The sequence below is a fragment of the Hypomesus transpacificus genome, unplaced genomic scaffold, assembly GCF_021917145.1.
Source record: "Hypomesus transpacificus isolate Combined female unplaced genomic scaffold, fHypTra1 scaffold_275, whole genome shotgun sequence".
NCBI classification, from domain to species: domain Eukaryota; kingdom Metazoa; phylum Chordata; class Actinopteri; order Osmeriformes; family Osmeridae; genus Hypomesus; species Hypomesus transpacificus.
In genome coordinates, this window is record NW_025813802.1 from 30,015 (window position 1) to 45,778 (window position 15,764).

At 48.3% G+C, this 15,764-nt stretch overlaps 1 protein-coding gene across 5 annotated transcripts in view; it reads left to right on the plus strand.

Moving 5' to 3' along the window:
- The window catches only part of si:zfos-2326c3.2 (mitogen-activated protein kinase kinase kinase kinase 4), a 40,320-nt gene that overhangs the window by 9,634 nt on the left and 14,922 nt on the right, over nt 1–15,764 (plus strand). For 2 of the 5 annotated variants that reach the window (XM_047015124.1, XM_047015122.1), the window contains exons 4-18: nt 99–224; nt 450–560; nt 1,112–1,202; nt 1,464–1,594; nt 1,901–1,955; nt 2,366–2,444; nt 3,244–3,419; nt 4,925–4,997; nt 5,445–5,652; nt 6,066–6,197; nt 9,120–9,185; nt 11,487–11,732; nt 12,121–12,276; nt 14,123–14,281; nt 15,556–15,623. In XM_047015124.1, coding sequence (XP_046871080.1) covers nt 99–224; nt 450–560; nt 1,112–1,202; nt 1,464–1,594; nt 1,901–1,955; nt 2,366–2,444; nt 3,244–3,419; nt 4,925–4,997; nt 5,445–5,652; nt 6,066–6,197; nt 9,120–9,185; nt 11,487–11,732; nt 12,121–12,276; nt 14,123–14,281; nt 15,556–15,623 — 1,877 coding nt within the window. The remainder of the gene's footprint in view (nt 1–98; nt 225–449; nt 561–1,111; nt 1,203–1,463; nt 1,595–1,900; nt 1,956–2,365; nt 2,445–3,243; nt 3,420–4,924; nt 4,998–5,444; nt 5,653–6,065; nt 6,198–9,119; nt 9,186–11,486; nt 11,733–12,120; nt 12,277–14,122; nt 14,282–15,555; nt 15,624–15,764) is intronic. The other 3 variants (XM_047015123.1, XM_047015126.1, XM_047015125.1) reach the window with 3 other exon arrangements.

Here is a 15,764-nt window from a genome sequence, read left to right on the forward strand (position 1 = left end):
CTGTGAGAAACCGAGTTTTGGAGCAAAACGTCTCTTTAAGCCTGTGCTGTTTAGAGCGGACTGTGCCTTTAAGCCGAGGGTGTATTGTTGTCTATCAGGAGGAGGAAGATGAGATCAAGCTGGAGATCAACATGCTGAGGAGCTACTCTCATCACAGGAACATCGCCACTTACTACGGAGCCTTCGTCCGGAAGAGTCCTGCAGGACAGGATGACCAGCTCTGGGTACGTCGCTAGTTTCTTTACCTGACCACCTACCTAGCTACCTACTGTCTGGTACCTACCTATCCTCCACTCTTCTGTACTGTGGAAACCTGCCAACCTACACATCTGTGACATGTGACTACAGTGTCTGATGGTCTCTGCCTGTTTGTGTTTGTACGTGCGTGTTAGCTTGTGTACTGTATGTGTGTGTGCGATTTGTACGGTAACGTGTGTGTGTGTGTGTAGCTGGTGATGGAGTACTGCGGGGCTGGTTCTGTGACTGACCTGGTGAAGAAGACCAAAGGAAACAGCCTGAAGGAGGACTGGATAGCCTACATCTGCCGAGAGGTCCTGAGAGTGAGTCCTGCCATGTCGTCAGAACTACATCTCCCAGCATGTCCCATTAGTCACCGTGTCTACACCCACAGAATGATAATGGATAGATAAATACATAAGTAGCATGCCCGGGTCTTTTGGGAACAGGAGGTCCTGAGAATTACTTTGGGGGCTCAGTCTCACATACATACACAGTCCAACCATACACATAAACACACATGCGTACACACACATACAGACATACACCAGCCACACACACACCACACATGAACATCAGATAGCACGCACACGCCTGTATTGTTTACCCTGAGTGCTAGAGACAGTCCGGACATCAGAACAGCAGCGCCTGTGTGACCTGGTGGAGTCATTTTACAACATTTACTTCCTGTGTTTATTGTTGTTGCTTTGAAGCACTGTAAGAGAGAGGGGGAGAGGGTGCACACACACACACATTCTCCAGCATGTCTCTGGCAGACTCCAACATGGCCAGAAGCAGGAAGTCATGTGTGTGTGCATCCTGACGTTTGTGTTTGCACGCCTGTGTCTTTGTGTGTGTGTGTTTGTGTGTCCAGGGCCTGTTGCACCTCCACTCCCATCACGTGATCCACAGAGACATCAAGGGACAGAACGTCCTGTTGACGGAAAATGCAGAGGTCAAACTAGGTGAGGAGAACTGGGCCGGGTGTCAAAACCCGGGGTCAGGGGTTGGATCTAGAAGTTGCATGGTTCTCCCTACACAGTTCTGTACAGAGAGAGGCCAACAGGTTTGCTAGGTGAGAACACAGGGATCAGGTTTCAGCACGAGCACAGTCACACTCCCCTGTCTCTCTCTAATCCAGCTGACTTTGCAAAGAGCAAATCATCCTTCAAGCCTATTGTATATCTGTCTCTAACCCTCTATCTCACTGGCCTCTACTACTCCAGTGGACTTTGGCGTGAGTGCCCAGTTGGACAGGACCATAGGCAGGAGAAACACTTTCATCGGGACACCCTATTGGATGGCTCCAGAGGTCATTGCCTGTGATGAGAACGCGGACTCCACCTATGATTACAGGGTGGGAAAGAGTTTTTCTTTTTAAAGTGCTAGCGCGGTTAGCATTAGCAGTAAGCGGCTCAACATTGTCAAAAGCAGGGAGCTAGCCACTGACAGTACGTTGGGGTGCTAACTCATTCAGTTATGGAAATTCACAGAGGCCTAACCTCTCATGTTAATAGCATTACTTTACACAAGTTCAAGTTTACAAGGTTTTTCTGTGTTTTAGGTTAGATACTGCTGGTGGAGAATAACCCTCTTTCTGTTGGTGTTTGGATCTGTGTCTTTGACTGTGTGTGTGTTTGTGTGTTTGTTCTTTCCCGTCCAGAGTGACCTGTGGTCCCTGGGAATCACTGCACTGGAGATGGCAGAGGGAGCACCACGTAAGTCTGGAACACACACTCTCTCTCTGCAACTTGAAAGACTTTTTAGGCCATGGACGATATGGTTGTCTGTGAGTGAATTGGTTTCTTGTAATGCTATTCCAAAAGTTTTGAAGTTCAAAAGAATCAAGTTTGAATCAAGTGTACAGTTCTTCCTGTGACCCCACTGTGCTTGGTGTGGGTAGTTAGATGTTCCTGCTTGTATCTCTGCTGGCTCTCAGAAACAGGGGCCCACGGCAAAGCAATCTGAGTTCTGACAACATCTACCATTTCAACACCGGAGCAGATAGATCAATGAGACTGGAGACTAGATGTTGTCAGCCAATTGTGTTAGTGTGTGACAGAGGGTTTTTGTCCACACCCCCCATGCTTTTCCATCGTAACCCTTGCCCTTGTGTGTGTGTGTCCAGCCCTGTGTGACATGCATCCCATGAGAGCCCTCTTCCTCATTCCACGCAACCCGCCCCCAAAACTCAAGTCCAAGAAATGGTAAGACGGACAGCTCTGAAGCGCACACACACACACACACACACATACATCAGTTTAGCCTTTCACACTCATACACACACACACATATACTCAGCCAGGCCAGTTTGGTCTCCAGAGACACTACTGCCCATACACACACACACACAAAGCCTTTCCAGCTGCTTAGCTAACAGTATTTGGGACCAGGATAGCAGTTTTCCCATCTGACTCTGCAGCTCCAGCAGTAGTTCTGGCTGAACACACACTGTCCATCACCTGCTTCCTGGAGGAACCAGCCAACCAGGGTCTAGGTAACCTGGTGTGCCAGCACACTGCAAGGCTTCCCCAAACACTGCAGCTGCTTCTCCTTCACGTTCCTCCATCACCCTTTCCTGTTCTCTTCCACCCCCACCCCCCCCCCCCCCCCCCCCCCCCCAGCTCCCCCCTCCTATGCAAAGTCTCTCACACGAAGCCTGCTGTGGATGGTTCATCCCTCGTTCCTTCGCTGTGGTGGAGATGTTAGTGCAGGCCTAGATGGGAACACAGCTAACGCCTAGTTGTTCCTCTCTCTTCTTTTTTTCCCCCTGCCTCCCTCATCCCTCCTTCCCTCCTTCTTTCCCTTACTGGAATACTTTCATTCATACTTCGCCTTATCCCTGGCTCTTCCCCTCCCGGCCTCTCTTTTCTCCCTGTATTCAACCCCCCCCCCCCCCCTCTCTCTTTCTATCTCTCTCTCTCCCTCCCACCCTTACCTTCCTCCCTCCCTCTGCCTCGCTCCCTTTCTCCTTCTCTCTCCTCCACCCCTACTTGCCTCCCCAAGGTCTAAGAGGTTCTTGTCGTTTGTGGAGAGCTGCCTGGTGAAGAGCCACCTCCAGCGCCCCACCACGGAAGCCCTGCTGCGGCACTCCTTCATCCGGGACCTGCCCAACGAGAGGCAGCTCCGCACCCTCCTGCAGGATCACCTGGACCGCACGCGCAAAAAGAAGGGAGACAAAGGTCAGGAGGTCATTCAGGGCTGGTGGAAGGGGAGGGGGGGGGGTTCACTGAAATTGAATCGAGTTGAAGGACTTTATTGTAGCTCTGTACACAATAGAATTAGTAGTGCTACTCCAGTTGACACATTATACTAAACAGCATAGAAACTACAACTATGGTCCCAACTAATAATGAATAATGTTGAACGCACAGTTGATAATCTTGAACACAGATAAATAGCAGTCTAGAAGTAAGTATTGCTTACCAGAGAACAAATAAATCTCAGATAATAATACCATGACAAGTTGTGGCCAAGACACAGTCTGGTAAAGTCGTATCGTAGGCGTTGTACAGTATGCCACTACAAAACAGCAGCCTGCCAAAAGTAGAAATGCTCTAGTTTTGTTTAGTTGAGTATCAGAGCGTGCGCGTCTACGTGTGTGTGTTGTCTTAGCCTCAGTTTAGTGTGTGAGTGTGTGTGTACAGCAGGCCTGGCCCTACTGTACTGTGTGGCTGGCATTAGTTTGTAATGACAGGGTGTGTTATCCAGTGGCAGTTGTAATCTTCTGCTCTGTGGTATTATAGTGTGGGAGAGTGTGTGTGAGAGTGTGTGTGTGAGAGAGTTTGTGAGAGTGTGTGTGACAGTGTGTGTGAGAGAGTGTGTGACAGTGTGTGTGAGAGAGTGTGTGTGTGTGGTTTAGGGCAGGACAGCAGCCTAGCATGGCACAAGGCCTCCCAGTGACACAGCACATACGTGTGTCATACGACAGGAATGATTCTCAGAGCAGTAAGTCAGGGTTTAGTCATCTCCCACAATACACCACTCACCACCACCAGCTTCTTCTCTGACGCCACGTGATGACAAACACACATCCTTCATCCTGCAAGCACTCTGGAGCAAGATCCTGGCTTGATGACTGTTCCACAGACACACACTGACACACTGACAGACTGAGAGACTGCTAGTCTCAGGTAGTGGCAGGCAGGCAGGCTGGCTGCGTTATCCAATGCAACAGCCTGGGCCTGGGCCTGAACAGCAGTGACTGGATCAGAGGCAGGCTTGAGTTTTCTGAACCTCCTGGAGACTGGAGAGTGGGAATGAGAAACAGATGGCGCTTCTCTAGGGCAAAGACACTCCTTCACTTTCTCTCTCTTTCTCCCTCCCTCTCCCTGGGTCTCTTTGTCTTTCTCTCTTTCTCTCTATTCGAACTCTCTCTCTCATGCTGAACTGTTCAGTGATCTCAGATGAGCAGTTTACTGGAAGTGAGTTCCTCTGAATAGAGGAAGTGAGAGGATCACCGTATGAGTGTTGATGGAATAGTGTGTAATCTGCAGAGGACACCTGGGTGTGGTGGGTTGGGAGAAGGGGGGGGGGGGAGGGAGGGGGAAGGAGGAAGTTACTGAGATGGACAGTTTCCCTGTAGAATTTGTTTTCAGATTTTCCACTCAGCTGACCGATCTGCCTGTCTGTCTCTCTGCCTGTCTGCCTGCCTGTCTGTCTGTCTGTATTTTTACCGTGTCCACAGAGGGCCCAGAGTATGAGTACAGCGGCAGTGAGGATGAGGAGGAGGACATGAATGAGGAAGAAGGGGAACCCAGGTAGGAGCACATGACACCCCCTCACGCCCACTGGGCTTCACGCTTCATCTCAGCATGCCAACCCTCCACCAGCCCCCCCAAAAAACTCAACTGGTGCCTCCCTAGCCACGTTCTGTGATCCACTAAAAGATGACCCGTGCACAACGCTTTGTTCATATGGCTGGTTATGTAATCACTAATCTACTGTCACATACACACACAAAAACAGAGACAGAAAGAGAAAAAGGAAGGAGGTCTGTCTATAGAGACAGACGCCCCTGCTCCTGTTCTGTGACCCAAAGTACCATATGGTGCAGATCCTGACACACACACACACACATACATACACACACACTGTTTGCTAAGGACAGCATGTTCATCTCTCACTCATGTCCACATACTCCACCCCTCTCTCCTCCCCCTTCCATCCCTCTCCATCCCTCTCTCCTGCTCTCCGCCCGGCCCCAGTTCCATAGTGAACGTTCCGGGGGAGTGGACCCGGCGCCGGGAGTTCCTGCGGCTGCAGCAGGAGAGCCGAGGGCGGGCAGAGAGCCAGCGGCAGCAGCAGATCCTCCAGGAGCAGCTCCAGCAGCAGGAGAGGTACAAGCAGCAACTGCTGGCCGACCGCCACAAGAGGATCCAGCAGGAGCAGGAGCAGCGCAGGAGGCTGGAGGACGTAAGGAACCCCCCCACACACACACACCACCCCCACACACACACACACCACCCCCCCCACACACACTCACACACACACCACCCCCCCACACACACCACCCCACACACACACCACACACACACACACACTCACCCACACACCACACACCACCCTCACACACACACCCTCACCCACCCCACACATACACATACTCACCCACCCCACACATCTACCACACACACACACCCCCGCTCGTGGGACATCGGAGGACTTATGTGTACTTGCAATACTCACAGACTTTGAGTATATTCATATACAATCAGGTACGGACATTTACGGAAGTATAATCATGTATACTCACACATACAGTTGTTTACTTCTATACTCGTGTACACGAGCGTGGTGAGGATGTTGTTGTGGGATGTTGTCTACAGCAGCAAAGGAGACAGCTGCAAGACTCCGGGTTCCAGTGGGCGGAGCTACAGGAGATGCTCTGGGGGGAGGAGTCGGACGCACACGACCGAATCCGATTGGACGACAGAAACAAGAGGAGTGATAAAAGACAGGTGAGAACTGTGTTAGTATCAGATGTGCTGGATTAGAGCAGGGGATAACCCTCTATGGCCAGGAGAAAAGCTTTGAAAGCTTCAATAGTATCTGAATGTCCAGTTAAAACTGGAGGAGCCTGTACTGACATACTGGTCATGGTGGGATGCAAACAAGTGACCTCTGACATCAGAGTCTGAGCCCTGAATCCTCCTGTAGTCCTGGTCGCCCCCGGTTACGCGCCACCGTGTTGCAGAGGAGCCATCCTGCTGCCGTGGCCAACGACGGCGGCGACTCCCTCCACTTTGCTGACGCTGCAGTTCCACCTGCCAGCAGACGTTACCGAGGCGATGATTGCCTTCCTCTCCCCCCACCCCCCCCCCCCTCACCAGCCCAGGCTTTCCGAACCGCCTCTGGGCTGGTCCTTGGAACGGGCATGATTAAAAGCGTGCCGCTTTATTAACACTTCTCATTATGGGATGGCTGCCGCAGGGGGGCGGGGCGGCGCAGCGTTGCCGAGCGTCAGGATCTATTAGTAGGACGTTTTTGAGAGGTGGCACGTTGCTGATAGGAACTTAATGAGGAGAATACCTTAATGAACCTGCCACAGCTCACTGGCTCTCACTGGGGATGTGTGTGTGTGTGTGTGCGTGTGCGTGTGCGCGTGCGTTAGTCATGCCCTCAAAGAGGGAAATGTGGTGTGTATGGGGGAGCTGCTGACTAGCTTTCTGAATTAGCTAAAGTAGCAGCTTTTAAAGTGAATACCATGGTGTTGTTTCTGATAACTGGTACAGCAATAACTTACTTTTGATATAGAGCTAGCTAATACAAAATAGTTGTTTTCTGCAAGCTATATAAAAAATAAATAGTAAAAATAGTATCTACAGGTGCACATGTCATGCACTAACCTACATGAGAATATGATACGTGTTTGCAGTGGACGTATATGTGTTTGGTTTGACAGCGTTTTGTTTGAGAATGACGGCGTTTGGTTTGAGAACGTTTTGTCCGCGAATGATGATTAGTTAACGATACCAAACGAGATGAAAATGTTAGTGGTTGACGAAGTCACAATGCTTTTTCCCCCCGATAATTTTTAATTTAGATTAGCGCGCTCTCATCTCTACTGCTGTTAGCGGCCGATTCTCGTCAAGTCTCTCGGCCAAGTTTCGCGCGATTTGGAAGAGTGTTCGGGACCAACCCATGCGATTGGCAAGATATGTGGTGCTGCTACAAAGTACACAGGCAGCATGGCTAATTTAGGTGGTCACCTGAAGAAGTTACATGGTATTTGTGTGGAGACGTCTGCCTACCCCTCGGATTCAGCGATTGCTACAGTTAGTGGCTAGCTCCACCAGTAGGCCTACCCTAGCAAGAATAGGAATTCTATATTCTCCGAGAAACAAATCCCTGTTGTGTACGACAAAGTAAGACGATAGATAGCTGAGTCGTTGAGAAAAACCTTAAAGTAGGACCCAAGTTCAATTTAGTGTGTGGTGTTAAATGAGTGTTTACAGCAGCTTGTGACTGCCAGTAATAGTTTACCCTTTTTTACATTCAGAGAACACAGCCTACAACAGGAAAGAAGGACTGGTTTAAGGCAAGGTTCAGGCCTGATGTTATTTGATCTTTTGTCAGAGACTTTGTTTAATATATGAAGTAAAACTTTCACTTGTTAAGTTAATTGATCATTTGCTGTCTGACAAAGAAATACATCATTATGTACCATATTAAATTGCATAGCATCATATTCTTTTGCATCGCATCTCATTGAATCACATTTTGTCAACTCGCACTGCATCGCATTAGGGTTGAATCGTATCGTATCGCATTAGTAGTTTCTTTATGTATCTTTAATGTATCGGGTAGTTGGCAGTGCATTGAGATGTGTATTGCATCGTCCTCAGTGATGGAGATGCACATCCCTACTGAGAAGGGGAAAAAAGGTGTTTAATATGGCTATTAAATGTGACTAAAACTAGACTAAAATGTTTGAGTTTTCGTCGACGAAAACTAGACTAAAACTAAGAAGGATTAAAATGACTAAATATGACTAAAACTTATAAGCATTTTCGTCTTAAGACTAAATAAAAAATTACTGCCAAAATTAACACTGGTCACTCAGAGCATTTAGTATATTCCATATAGTGAATATTCATACAAAAATCCCCCTTCCCCAACTTTTTGCCTTTTTTGAAAATAGATTTGCATATAAACCATGTATATGTGCATATTCACATTGTGTGTGTGTGTGTATGTGAGAGTGAGAGAGTGAGAGAGTGAGAGAGTGAGAGAGTGTGAGTGTGTGAGTGTGTGAGTGAGTGAGTGAGTGAGTGAGAGAGAGAGAGAGAGAGAGATTATGGATGTAGTTTAATAAGAAAGGACAGTCTTGGAGACTAGCCTAGTCCCTAACTCAACACAGATGGAACTCTTCGACAGTCTGATGAACCCATCACTCCTGTCTGTCTGTGCTGTATGTGTGTGTGCGTGTGTGTGTGCGCATGTGTGTGTGCGCGTGTGCATTGCATGTAAGTATGTTCTGTTTAAAACCCAAAGTAATTATATAAACATGGAAACTCTGACCCTACCCGGCCTTCTCACATACATACAACCCTCTCTCGGTTTCTTCCACATAAACAGTCCTCTCATGCACAAACACACTCTCCCACTCATAAACACTTTCCCTATCACACACCCTTTTCCTCACACACACTCTTAATTGACGGCTGTGCTCTGTGAGTCCATTTGGAGTGATCGGGGCTGATTTTCACGTAAAATATTTAGAGGTGGGGGTAGTTAAGAGCCTTATGCAAGCTAGCTGTCATATTGAAAATGAATATTTCAGACTTTTTCACTAAAATTCAGTCACTGGGTTTCCCAGGAAACCAGGAAGTAATAGAGTGTGTGTGTGCGTGTGTGTGTGCGGGTCTATGCGTGTCCAGCAGGAGGAGAGGGGCAGACAGAGGACGGATGTGTCAGTAAGGCCTGTGGTCTCCGGAGCAGAGCAGGTAAGAAGCAACTTCTCACTCCCATCACCTCACCTTCTCTGCATGGACCCGAGGCATGGCGTCACCTGTGTGTTCTTCCCTGCTTCCTGTGTGTGTGTGTGTGTGGGGGGGGGGGGGGCTCTGGGTGAATGGATACATGTCTGGCAGTACATGTTACTGTTACTGTACAGCGTAACCTCGCATGAGAACGCGTATCGTGAGTGTGTTTGTGTGCATTTGTGATAACGAAGGATGGCGTCTAGACAGCAGTGACAGAATGGGAAGTCTAGACGTGGTTTGTTATCAGTGAAAGCTGGCTGTGCCACGGGCTGTCCTCTACACCAGCAGGCAAGACTTTTACATTTAGTCATTTAGCAGACGCTCTTATCCAGAGCGACTTACAGTAAGTACAGGGACATTCCCCCCGAGGCAAGTAGGGTGAAGTGCCTTGCCCAAGGACACAATATCATGTGGCACGGCGGGGAATCGATCCGGCAACCTTCTGGTTACTAGCCCGACTCCCTCACCGCTCAGCCATCTGACTCCCAACATTGATCCTGTTGAGTGAAATCTGCATGAACATATAGGCTCTAAATTTGGAAAGATGAAAAAACGACACAAAAAGAATTTAGGGCATTTTGTTAGCCTGCTTTTGAAAATGTAAATACTTTCAGATCTGCCCCTGTATACCAGCGCAGAGTTATCAAGGTAAAACTACAGCTCGGCCCAAAGGCTACGATGGTGACTGCTGCTCAGCTAACCCGTTCGGCTAACCCTCAGCAGGCTTGTGTTTGGGCAACACCCTTCACTCCACACAGTGCGGCTCTGTCAGGGAGGAGCATCAAAGAGGATGCTTGTGCGCTGTGTGTCTGGGAGGAGCTGCACTAATGTGTGCCTGGTGGAGATGGGGATAGACACTTTAGAACAGGCATGCGTGTCCCTACCACACGCACACACACACACACACCACCACACGATACGGGGACTGATAATCAAACAGACACATCAAGAGTGTTGTGTTCTATGTCTAGCTATGATCCCCTGCCGCCACGACAGACGGGAGCTAACGACAGAGACATAGCATAGCGAGGGGGCAACACACGCACGCATACACACAAAGGATAAACTGTATGAAAGCATTCTAAGATCAAACCCTGCTGTTTTTAGTGCTATTTGATTTGATTGTGTGGTGGTGGTGGTGGGGGGATGCGTGAGGCCACCGCTTTAAGATTGCAACATCATTAATGCAGCTTCCCTTTTTATCAATATCTGCTTTGTCTGACTCTTAGTCCTTCTCATCTCCTCACAGCCATTATGCCTCTGGACTGTTTGAATATGTGTGTGCGTGTCTGAAAGGCTAAACGCCTCATTTCAGAAAAGGCCTGATTTGGACTCATGGACGGTAATGTGATTATGTTAATATAGCTCTGGGATGAGATGGCAATCAACATGTTGCCCTTCTATGGTTCCTAAAGGATAGCTTCTAGTGTCCAAAACAGTAGACAGCCACCCACATAACTGTAGTCCTGTTATAGTGAGTGGGTGAGGTTGTGTGTGTGCCTGCTTGTGTGTGCATGCGTGTGTTTGTGTGAAATGCAGTTTGACCCTAAAGTGTGACCTTGCCATTTCTTCAGAGTGTGATGGTAGATGTAGGAACAGCAGTGTGACATGTACAGAACACCCTCCGGCACGGACTAAATTAAGAACAGCAGATGAGTCTCCATTCATGTGTGTGTGCCCACATGCCTTGACCCTCTATGTGCTCCAGTAAATGTGTGTATTCAGGGGTGAGTTCTGCCTGCCTCTGTGTAAGACATGTGTGTCTCAATTGTGTGTCCACCTGTCTGTCTGTCTGTCTGTCTGTCTGCCTGCATGTCAGTGTGTGTGCCCATGTCTCTTAATTCAATGGGTGTTGTGTGTCTGTGTGCGCCTCTGCTTAAATTGTGAGGATTCAGGGGTGATATTTCCCCATGTGCTTCTGCTCAGTGAGCTGGTAATCTGACCAGTCTCTCTATGTCTCTCTCTCTATGTCTCTCTCTCTATGTCTCTCTCTCTATGTCTCTCTCTCTATGTCTCTCTGTCTCTCTGTCTCTCTGTCTCTCTGTCTCTCTCTATGTCTCTTTTTCTCTCTCTCTCTCTCTCTCTCTCTCTCTCTCTCTCTCTCTCTCTCTCTCTCTCTCTCTCTCTCTCTCTCTCTCTCTCTACTTGTCTCTCTCTACTTGTCTCTCTCTCTCTCCCCCTCTCTCTCTCTACTTGTCTCTCTCTCTACTTGTCTCTCTCTCTGTGTCTCTCTGTGTTCTCCCTGGTGTGGCTCTGTGCTAGAGGAGAGCCCAGGCTCCACGCCACGCCCAGCCCCAGCTTCGTCCTCCCCAGCCCCCTCAGCCCCATCCTCTCGTAGCCCCGCCCCAGGGCTCTCAGCAGGGCCGGAGGTTCCACCGCACGCTGCCTAAGGACCAGACCCAGCTTCTGTCCCTGCAGCACGACCACAGACACAGGCAGAAGGGGCCCCCCCAGCCTGCCAGCAGCCCCCCGCCCAGCTACCCTCCCGCTCACAGCCAGCGCACAGCGGTAAAGCTGGCTCACCCCCCCCACCTTCTCACTCCCACCCCAACCCGCCTTTCCTTACCCCGACCCCCTTTCCTCCACGTCGCTCCTAACCCTACCCATCCCACCTCCCCGGCTTCTCCCTTCCCTGTCTACCTTTCCATTTTCTCTCCCTCTCTGTATGCCCCAATGCCATGCTTAAAATGTCCGTGCTCAAAGCACCCAGTTTGTTGTCAGTGTTTTAGCTTGGGATGATTGGTTTATGGATGGGGTATTTCATTGGTTGGTTGGTATATCAGTTGACAGGCTGATTGGTTGATGAATTACTGACAGACTGACTGACTGACGTACTGAACATCCGGCCAACTGAATGTGGTTCTGGAGGGTGACTGTCCATCTTTGTGTGGCCTAGATGGAGGAGGTGATGTGGAGGTCCGACAGCCAGCAGGCTAACCTGAACAGGCTGGTGGCGGCCGCTGGTCTGCCCAGCCACGTGCACTCTCGTCTGGGCTCCGGCAGCAGCTCCAGCCCCTGTACCCCCGCCATGCAGAGGGCCAACCTGCCCCAGGTAGCACAACCTCCTACACAAACACAGATAATAAAAAAAAAACATGGAAAGATTCAAGCTTTATTGTTTTGTTTTTTTTGGGGGGGGGGCGATTGTTTTTATTGCCTTTTGCTTTTCTGATGAAAAGCTGTCAGGACATGACATGGTTGCAAGGGTCAGGGTTACAAATCCACACCTCTCATGTCAGTCGAACAGTAAAACAAAATGGTGAAGGTATGCCTCAAATATATTTGAGTTTTTGAGTGCAGAAGGCTTCCCAAACGACCTCAGTTTATATCATCCAGGTACATGTAGTTACACTTCATACGGGTTTAGTGGAACAAGTTATTATCCAAGTCAAACTTGGGTGAGGTTGGGCTTTCCAGGGGTAAGTGGATGTTAACTTTGCTCTTATTTTGGTAACACAGTGCTCAGCTCCCCCTTTACAACATCCACTGAACCCTTACACCCCTCCCCCATACTGGGCCATTTTTTAATAATCTATACCTCCAACATTTCCATCATTAAATGACCCAGAAGTAAAGTAAAAACTGTTGTAGGCACATACGAAATGCTATGTATTTACATATTAGTTCATGTAACCTTAATGTATAGTGTTGCTAAATGTTGCTAAATGATAAAAACGTTAAATTTGTATCTGCTAAAAAGGGCTGATCTCAGCGACTCATGATGTAAGCCAACAGCCAGCTGTCTGCCTCTGTCTGTGTGTGGTTGTGGTCATGGGTATGCATCAAAGTGTGTGTGTGTGTGTGTGTGTGTGTGTGTGTGTGCGCGCGAGCATTGGGTGTGCATTGCGTGTCTCAGCAAACCTAACATTATTATTTATGCGTTTTGATGACACGGTTCCTTTTTCTAAAGAAAGAATCAGATCTTTAAACTACTATAACTTCCTCTCAGGAACTTCCTCTTTGTGCCATAACAGCCTTCATCTTTTTGGTACCATAGCATAGAATAAGGCATTACCTTTTTCTCATGGCAGTCAATTTGCAGTTAGAATTAAAATGCATATACAATATTGTAATCCATAACAGTATTTAGTGTTTTATTTCTGGGGTTCTCTGATTTGCTTTACTAGAATAACAACTGCTATAAAATATAAAAAAATATAAAATATAAAAAATAAAATATATATTAGTAGAAAATATGAATGTGATGTTGACAAGCAGGCATGCCTCTATAGAATGGTGCAGAGCAAGTATTCTTATTGTTATGTTCAGTGTGCCTGATGCCCTTGACCTTAGATGTGGCTAATAAATACAGGCCTTGCCTTAAAGCTGACCACCCAAATGATAAACAATGCACCTTGAACTTCTGTTGTACTTGCTTTGACGCTTTAATCCAAAGAAGCACTATTTGCATTAAAGTGTCTGCTACATCAAATTCAATATTAAATGTAATTCAATGACTAAGTAACTATGATTTTAAGCAGGTGTCCCTAAACATATTCAAAGTACACACCTATACCGAGGGGCGCCGCCAGGAATTTCGGGCCCCATGAAAAAGGAAATATATATATATTTTTATCATTTCTATTAGGTTTTCTATCTTTTGTGGCCCGCCCTTAGAATCGTCCTAACTTTTCCCCCCTATACGGCGCCCCTGCCTATACCTCTACTTCTGGATCAGGCATTTCTACAGGGACATTTTAAATCACACCCTCTGTATATTTGAGCTGATGTATGTCACTATAGTTGCAATCATCTGCTAAATTTATCAAATGTCAAGTAATATCAACAACTCAAACCATAATTAAATGAAAACAGATCGTGTCCCCAGTGCAGTGCCGTTTAGCACAGCGTGGCATGGTGTCCCTGTGTGGTCTAACCCAGAACCTTCTCTGTTCCAGAAATCCAACCTGCGCTCCAGCAGAGAGTCCTCACACAGCAGCTCCCTGTCAGACATGGTCACCTCCCCTCTCTCCCCCTTCGCCCCCCTCACCCCCCTCTCCCCCACCCTGGACGAGGTTTTCTGGGACTTCCCCAGCTCTGCTGAACGCCCTCCCAAGGTACGTCGCCTGTCTGTGTGTCTGTGCGCTGGCTTGCTGGCTGTTTTTTTGTATGACCTGGTTGTTTGTGTGCCAGCCTGCCTGTCTGTCTGTCTTCCTGACTGTCCAGGGTTGGTTCTCTCTGTCTGCTGGTACTCGCCAGTACTGGTAATCATATAGAATGTCAAAGTGCATATTGTACGCTTTGAAATTATGTGTTTTACATTAAAATCTGAAATTTGTTGAAGACTAAATAAATGCTTTTTGAATGTTAGTATACCTTAAAACGAGTAGAGAATGATCTGGAAAAGAACTGACTAGAAGACATGCCTCGACAAGTCTACTCTGCTGACAGATACTGAATATTCAGTGATCCTTAAAAATGTAATTTATTATATTGAGTGACTTCTTCAAAACGTTATTTTTTATAATTTGAAAAAAGGGCAATAGCAATTTTTTGGGCATTCCGGCGCAATTAAAAGTTCCTACATGCGGACCTATTTAGCAGCTCCAGTAACATATGGGTTTGATATCATCTCCGAGGGGGTTGTTGATGTGCATGTTTAGATGACACATTGGACGCTGTTGTTGTTGATGTTAGGAGTCTTATTGACGATCATGCAAGCGCACGGCAGACAAGAAAGGCAACCGTGCCAAGTTGGCAGTGCCCTCTGGCCTACTATCAGACCCATTACTGAGAGGTGAAGCTTTTTATAACCCCCACCCCCTCCTCACACACACACACACACACACAAGCACAGCCTCTCCCCCCGCCACCCTAACCCCACCCCAGCAGTCAGTGTGTTAGTGCTGTATCTATACCCCAAGGCCAACTGGGGGTTTATTAGAAAGCACATGTGGAGGTAATATCACTTAACTACTAGCAACTGTTCCTGCCTTCCTGTCACCGTGGGAACCAGATGAGAGCTTCTAGAACTAGACTGAGGCTTGCTGGTAAGCTGCAGGATGTGAGCCAGCTAGTAAGGCAGATGGGTACTTTCATCAGAGGGACTTCCTGTTTCGCTGGGCGTGGACTTCCTATGTGAGGTGGCGAGGGGTGCAAGGTCGACTGCTGACGACGGATCAGGCTGAGAAATGCCAGTCGCTAGTCGCCTGATCACAAATATGATTGGTCTTGTGACAGGGTGGTGGAAGGATGGCTTTGTCACATGGCACAGACATTGATGCTGAGTCCTAGCAAACTTGTGTCATGTATTTAGCTTTCTTTTTATTGCTCTCTCTGTCTCTCTTTCTTTCTCTCCACCCCCCCCCCCCCCCCCCGCCCCCCTCCCCAGGTCCCAGAACGCACCACATCCAAGTTCTACTGCAAAGAGCTGATGAGTCACCAGAGGACAGCGTCAAGGTACACTGACCACCGTGCAAATACCCAGAATGCACCAGCCCTGGGGAAGCATGGTTGGGGTGGATGGGTGGGGTTTGCGTGGGGGGCTTGTGGGTGGGCTCAGTCCCTGAGGGCCGTCCTGCCTGTCAGTTCTTCTGACGG